The sequence below is a fragment of the Xylocopa sonorina genome, chromosome 12 (genome assembly GCF_050948175.1).
Source record: "Xylocopa sonorina isolate GNS202 chromosome 12, iyXylSono1_principal, whole genome shotgun sequence".
Lineage (NCBI taxonomy): Eukaryota > Metazoa > Arthropoda > Insecta > Hymenoptera > Apidae > Xylocopa > Xylocopa sonorina.
In genome coordinates, this window is record NC_135204.1 from 11,167,632 (window position 1) to 11,175,468 (window position 7,837).

Sequence of the window (7,837 nt, forward strand, 5' to 3'; positions counted from 1 at the left end):
AAAAAAAAAAAAAAAAGAAAAAAAGAAGAACATTGTTTTATTCAATCGATAAGTAATAATAATCGTTTAATGTCTTGTTCTTTTCTCTACTAGGCAACTCTCAGAATTTGGATCAATGATCTAAGGTCGTGCGGAGAAGTTCGGATCCTGCGCATTCGACGACAGGACATAGCCCTACAGCTTTTACAGGGAAAGGGTCGTGCAAATCCTGCGCAATACTTGACGCCAAAACTGTCCGCATGAAATCGCGGTTAGGCAACGCGGTGGTGACCTTTCCATAAAATATCTTCGACATTTTTTTGCCTCGGTAAGATCTTGTTCTATATTTTCAAATAAAAGTCATTTCTTCGTTCTTTGTGATCATCTACCCTTCCTCTTACGCGATCAAACAGTTTGCTTATTAATTTTCTAAACCTTACTTTCCCTAAAGATTTATATTTGTCGAAGAGTATCAGGAAGAATATACAAAGTGCGCACAGTGTGATGTATATTAAGCGTAATTGGAGAGTCCTTTTCTTTGAAATTTTAATTGTTTACCTATAGATTATATGGAATAGAGATGTGATAGGAATATCGAGGCGGTGGTCGAAATGCTGTTTGAATAATTCCCAAGTAGAAGTATAATGTCATATGTCAGACACGGTGTTGAACAAGTGATACACGCGTACGTTTCATCAGTGTCTACGCCAATAGGCCGCGCCTTGCGTCTGCATTGTCAACTGTCGGTATCGAATTTAGAAGAATATTTCTGTATTTGAGCTTTTCTCCTTTTTTTCTAGCAATGAGTACCACAGATCCTACTGGAGAAGGAGGAGGGGGAGGGGAGACAACTACAATATCATCAACAAACATTGAACAAACTGTATCTCCGATTACACCGGTAACCGGTGGTCCGATGGCACCGGGCACCCAACAACAACACCCACCACCGTCACCATTAAGTGGCTGTTACCTTCTTGTTGTACTTCCAGAGCCTCATACCGCGCAACATAAAGATCTCATCTTGAATCGTCTTGCAAAAGGTAAGCGTACACGTACAATTTTACTTATCCCATACATTGAATCGTATATTCGCTTTTATTCTTGATCGTGTTATTCCGTGATTATTAGATTAGAATTTAGTTGACAAAAACGTCAACAAAACTGAAACAAATACAGTTTATTTTGAAGCATTACGATTATGATTTCACATATTTCGCCGACCTACTTCCGCACACGAACACAACCAGTAACGGTTCTTTTTCGCTGTGCGTATTGCTTCCGATTTATCGGACGAGCTTACACAACAACTTTATAGGTCCCCCTTGTTGCTAGGCGGAGGTTGAGCGGACGTTGGTTAGTAAGGAAATCGTGTGGTATCTTTATTCGTCGCCAGTTGTTCGTTGCTTTTAAGAGACACGTTGCATACACACAGTCCGCTTCGTATCTTTACAATTGACAATTCAAACGGACGTGCGTAAATTCTTCTCTCGCACACTTTAGATCACATTCCGCTGCGCGCAAAGTACATTTTTCTCGGGCACACGGTATCGGTGTTAAGCATCGTGATTCTGATTCAATCTCTGAATGATGATGAGGGAAGGAAAAAGAAAATACGAATAATACGTATGCATTATTCATACATACGAGTGGAAGAGGTGCAAATCTAGTATCTATCGATAATGGGATGATTCTGGTTTACTATAACGACGATTTACGTGTGACCAACGATAAATTACATTGAAATTGTGCCAGACGGACGATGAAGGAAAGAAATCTGTAGTTGCGATTTTGATGCGGTATGCGCATGTTAGACCGGCCTACGGCCACATCCCCGCAGTCACCAGAACTTGGATCAATAAATCCATCTACACGAACGGAACGTCGAGAAAATTGTCGCTAAACTGTAAAGTAACGCGCGATATCATTTGATGATATAATACAAGTGAAGCTTACGTTTGTCGAATGTAGTGTACGTATCGACTTAAAAGAAAGCGAAAATCGGTTCAACTGTCTATGTAATAGTTTATGTAAGTCTTTTTTAAATGACAAAAAAGATGATATTTCATTTATTGACGCGAACTTGACCGAAATTTCTCTACATCTCTTTCAACGAAACATTTGTCATATTCTGTATGCTAGTATACATTATTTGTTAGGGTAAATTTTGCGTGTACACCGTGAATTATTGAATTTCTGATACATAAATTCATTTGGATCAAATCAAATTGGATCATATTGTGCAGTGCAAACGTATTAGTAGGTTTAGTAAGTTTAATGTATAGAGTAACGAGTATGCGTTACAGAATGGATTGTTAGAGCGTAAAGATGGCAAGACGCGAATTCGTTTATGCAGGATTTTTTGCTTACATATTTTCCAGTTACTTCTAATGTTGTCTTCCATCGATGCATGGTACGCGCGATTCGATGTACGTGGATATTTGTACGAGTTAATATACATGCATATATGCATGCATTGGTGTATGTATTTACATGTACACTGTGCCGGTAACCACGTACGTATATAAGATAGGAAGGCATACTTGTCGGTATGAATCATGATTGAGGACGTGGGGAGCATCGAGAAAGTTGAAGCTATTCGATGCTTGTAATATCCGGAAGAACTCGCGCATCGAGGGTTCTGTTCGTTGAATCGAATAACCGAATTTACATGCATGCTCTTGAGAGCGAGAGAGATAGATAGATAGATAGATAGATAGATAGAGAGAGAGAGAGAGAGAGAGAGAGAGAGAGAGAGAGAGAGAGAGAGAGTGCGTGCACGTGCGTTACATGTATTTATCAATTTTGAATAACTACGTGTAAAAGCTGAGTTTCTAGCAGGAAATGAACTCGAAATCTTTTACAATTCCCTTGTATTCGTACGCTGCTGAACCGAGTACATGGGCACAGAGTGTGTCTAATTTTATCGCGGCATTCGCCAGTGAATCGCTCTCCCGTTCTATCGTGCTCTTCCAGTCGTGAAACTCTGATTACCTTCTCGATTATCTTGTTCTTGAACCTGACCCTTACCTGATCGAACGACACGCTTTACCATTCTCCGTTTACCATCTCTCCCACACACACACACACACACACACACACACACACACACACACATATATATATATATATATATATATATATATATATATATATATATATATATGTATATAATTTCGATTGCAAAACTTTTTCACCGATTATAGTTTTTACATAGTACGAGTTATCTAAAATTGGAAGGACAATTTTCGGTGAACAGTCGGACGTGAGAAATGAATCTCGTCTCTTAAAAATATATAAATAGCCACGGACGAGTGAAGGCGATCTCTCTGCCGTTCTATAATATCAAATCGGTGCAACCGTTACCTAGTATAATATATAATACGAAGTTTAGTTCTTCCCATCGACCAAGAAGCGCGGTGTCAGCAGTTTTTGAAGAGAAACTTTTTGACCCTATTATCAGCTTTTACAAAAGCTTTTTACCAACTACCACTTACCCGCGATTCGTATTTCGTTCCGTTCGACTCGTTTTGTCCGTTGTTTATCAATATCAGTTGATTGAAAGTATTAAACGTGTTTTTGTACACACGCGTAAAAAGAAGGATAACGAGGAGAACGAAACCGTGTCTAAATATAAAGTCGAGCCAACTGCTAACATCCGTCTTAGTGCCCGTTGTCAAGGAAAAAGGAGAACAGGGGAAAATGTGATAAAAAAAGAAGGAAGGAAGGAAGGAAGGAAGGAAGGAAGGAAGGAAGAAAGGAAGGAAGGAAGTCAATGCAAATGAAGAAACGCGATGGTCTGAGGTTCTAAAAGTTACTACCCAAGGGGTAAATGCTCCAACGAAGAAACCCGTGAATCTGTCTATATTTAACCCTTCGAGCGAGTATCTTCAACTACCCTCGTTTTTAACTAGGCGCTACAACGCGCCTCGGAAGCGCGGAAATCTGGAATACACTAACAGAGAAGAGAATACACAATCAAATGTATATTTCTACGTATTTATTTTTTGTTGTTACTTATCTTACATCTGTATACGTACATAGTACATAATATATACGTGTATACTATGCACGTATATAGATGCGGATACCTTTTGCAAAGAGAATGTGCAGGGGTCGTCACGCATTAAAAGGCACGACCCCCGACGCACGGCTTCTCTTGTATCATCGTCAGGGCTTCCGATCAATTTGACATAGGGAATTTGCTGCCACTGTGGTTCATCAACGTGACAAGTTAACCGATTCGAGGATTACAATCGTGTAGCTATTACACTTGCTTGGATTCAATTTCAATTCATTTTAATTATTATATCACATCGTTAATATTCGTTAGCCGAATTTAGACGAGTTTTAAAGGATATGAAACAGAGAGAGAGAGAGAGAGAGAGAGAGAGAGAGAGAGAGAGAGAGAGAGAGAGAGGGAGAGAGGGAGAGAGAGAGAGAGAGAGAGAGAGTGCGTAGGTTAGCCAAGGATGCGCGCGATCGATCGCCGGCTACCCCCTATCCCCTGGTCCCGGATAGGGGCTGCGGTGTTCATGACGTCATCGTATCAACTCTTTGTTCACCCCTCCTTTACGTTCTCGATTAGAAGAAGACTCACTCTTTCTTTCTCAAATTTCTCAATCTTCGTCTTGCTCGCCCATGATGCGAACCATCTTCGGTTTACGAAGCCAAACCTGTGCGCTCACGGACTCCCGGGGATAGTCTCTATATTCGTATATGCGTTAACACCTAACGACCTACTATTTCTATCGACAACAATGAAATTCCAAACGATCTTGTTATGTTCCAGGCTTTCTCTCATGGGACAAGGATAGCTGTCACGTAGACTTGGAAAAGGAATTGCTCGCGTTGGTAGCGCAAGCTCCCGAAGGAGAAGAAGCTAGAAATGGTATTAACGATTAGACATAACTAAAGTTTTATGATGGTTATCGTTTTAAATGAAACATACATTTCCAGGCGAACGACTAATCCAATACGCTACCGAAAATCTTGTTACGGAAGTACTGATTCATCCGCAAATGAACACGTTGCTGCAATGTATCCGTAATTTACTGGCAAGTTTCACAAAACATCGACACATTATTCACGCTGGCTACACCTTCGGTGGGAACGGTTCCTGGATACTGCAAGTATGTCGAAGCCGCGAAGAATATCCATTTCCCTCGAGGGCAGTCAAGTCACCCGAACGTCGTCGAATGTTTTCAGGATGGAACCTTTAGTCTTGCCGATTTCTTGGACGCGTTCAGCGAACACGAGGTGCAAAGAGTTCTTCGCGCGTACGAGAACAGCGTCACGGTCGACATTCACTGTGCCGGTGTTGGCGATTGGACAACGAACAGATTGTCGAAAGAAGCTTCTACCAGGTTCGTACCGCGCGTTCGAATTTTTCCCTATGCCAAAGAGAAGAAGAAGAAGAAAAGAAAAAAAAACAGCAACTTATCTCACGCAGATCGTGCAGAGTCAGAGTTAACCCCGACGATGTTCTCACCGCTGGATTGCCAGCGATCGCGAATTTCACAAACTACGTGGGACAGTATCTCGTGGTCCAGACGTTGGATCAACTGATGGAGCCGTCCGATGTTGTAGGCAACATTAGATTTAGTCATCCAACTTTATACGTCTTCCCGGGCGGCCAAGGCGATGCAGCGCTTTTTGGCATAAACGGTTTCAATATGTTAGTGGACGGTGGTTTCGCCAGAAAGGCCTGTTTTTGGGACTTTACGCGGCATTTGGATCGACTCGATGCCGTTTTAGTTACTAGAATAAATAATAGCAACGTCGGAGGCATGTCCAGTGTGCTTCGCAAGAAGAAGGAGATGCACGTTTATCCTCAAATTGGACACTTTTTCTGCAACCTAACCGTAAGTAAATTATTATAATTATATATTATAATAATATATTATTAAAAGTCGCGTCCTGCAATAATTAATTAAACGCGCCCGACAGGAGAGAAGACAATCAAATTCACCGGACGGAGACAAGGATATCGATCCTCTGATTTTCAATCTGACCGACATCGGCCAGGAGATGGTCGTCAATCTACGTCACATCAATCTGAGAGCGCATCCGTGTTACAGGGATCCGGACCCGATCAATCTCTACCACAAAGTGGGCCACGGCACGTTAGATATGTACGTGTTAAGCCCGAACAAGGATAGCCGCGAGGTCAGAGAGTTTCTGGCCAAGTGGCATGCCGCCGATTCGAAACTGTTCGCAGGGGGGCACAAAAAGGACTCGAATAACTTGACATTCCCAATTCAAAATCTGGTCTCGATATGCGCGTTGCTGGTTTGGCAACCGGCTAACCCGGAGGATACCATCACTCGAATCCTATTTCCCGGGAGTACGCCCCAGTACAAGATCTTCGAAGGATTCGACCGACTGAAACACTTGGAGTTCCTAAAGCATCCCGTTTGTTCGGCGAAAAGCCTTTCTCCGTCCGCGTCGCTGGCCACTCTCCGGGAAAAACCGACGAAACAGAAGCTCGCGCCGATTAAGGACGCGAAGAAGGAGAAGAAGGAATCGCCAGAGATAAAAACGGTCAAAGCTACTAGCGAAGATATAACGACGACGACGACGACGACGACGACGACACCGCCGCCGCCACCGCTGCCGGCGAAAACGATATCGCAGGGCGCGGCTATTATACCGACGAAACCGCAAGCGGTTAAAGCTGAGCCAAAAACGAGGAAAGCCGTAGAGAATAAGAAGATAGAGGTGGAGGCGAAAGAAGCGAAGGAGAAGAGGGAAGGTAAGAAGGAGGTCTCGCGGAAGGAGGCCGCAAAGGTGGAGAGACTTGAAAAGTCCGAGGATAAGCTGCCGGAACCGGAGAAGGTGGTCACCGGTCCGTTGATCGGGAAGGAATCAAAGCCGAAAGGCGAACCGATAATAAGAAAGAGAGAGTCGAAGGAAGCGAGAGCCGGTGGTGTGCCCGTTAAGCCTGGGAAAATCGAGGCACCGACGAAGCCGAGACTCGTCGAGAAGAAGAGGAAACAGTCGCCGGTGGAGAAGAAGGATAGCGGCGCGATTGTCAAATCATCGCCGACCACGCCTAAAAAGACGATAAACGGAGTCGCGACGAGAACGGAGATATCGAAGGCGGGCGTCGGGAAGGTTAAGCAGAAAGTATCGAGCGTCTCGGCTCCTGTACCGGCCGCGAAAAGCACCAAAGACGCGAACAACAGAAAAGTGGTCGAGCTAAAGAACATTGAAAAGTCCGCGATAAAAGAATCGGCCGCTAAGCTCCCGGCGAAACCGAAACCAACCGATAGAAAACCGATCGGTCGTCGCGGTGGTAAACCGGTTAGCCCGAGCAAAGGGGTTCGGGTTTCCGGTAGTCCAGCGAAATCGACTCGAAGCACACCGACCGCCTCCGTAAAATCCGACAGGGAGGGTGTCGCTCGGAGACCGAGGACGGAGAAAGGTACCGCGGACTCGTCCACGGTATCAACGCCCTCCGGAATCGAGCCCGAGGTGGGTGTAAAGCTCGTCGAGAAAAGTCTGATGGAACGATCGGAGGACATCTCGTTGGATTCCATCGAGAGTAAAGTGCTCGCCGATCTCAAGGAGGAACGAGAAGTAGTCGAGGAGATCGAGGCGGTGCTGCAGAAAGCGGAACGTATCGAGGAGACGAGGAAAGACGATCGTTCGGAGGGAGACGATGAGATAACGGCCGAGCTTACCGACAAGAAGGAGGAGGATATCACCGACGACGACATTATCGAGGCCGACATCGAAGACGCGCTCAAGAGAGAGCTGATCGACGAATATCTGATCGTCGAGAAGGAGGAGGACTACGTCGAGGATTCGACTCAGAGCGGCGAGGGCGAACAGAAACACGTACTGGACGAGGCTG

General features: G+C 44.3%; 1 protein-coding gene across 1 annotated transcript; it reads left to right on the forward strand.

Annotated features, from left to right (window-relative positions):
• Positions 1-105: 105 nt before the first annotated feature.
• Positions 106-7,821, forward strand: LOC143429656 (uncharacterized; the record flags this gene model as incomplete). Its single annotated transcript, XM_076905331.1, has 7 exons — positions 106-307; positions 780-1,022; positions 4,772-4,870; positions 4,939-5,111; positions 5,188-5,345; positions 5,432-5,843; positions 5,929-7,821. Coding segments are annotated over exons 2-7 (2,976 nt in total), but the record flags the coding sequence as incomplete, so codon positions are not given.
• Between the last annotated feature and the right edge of the window lie 16 nt (positions 7,822-7,837).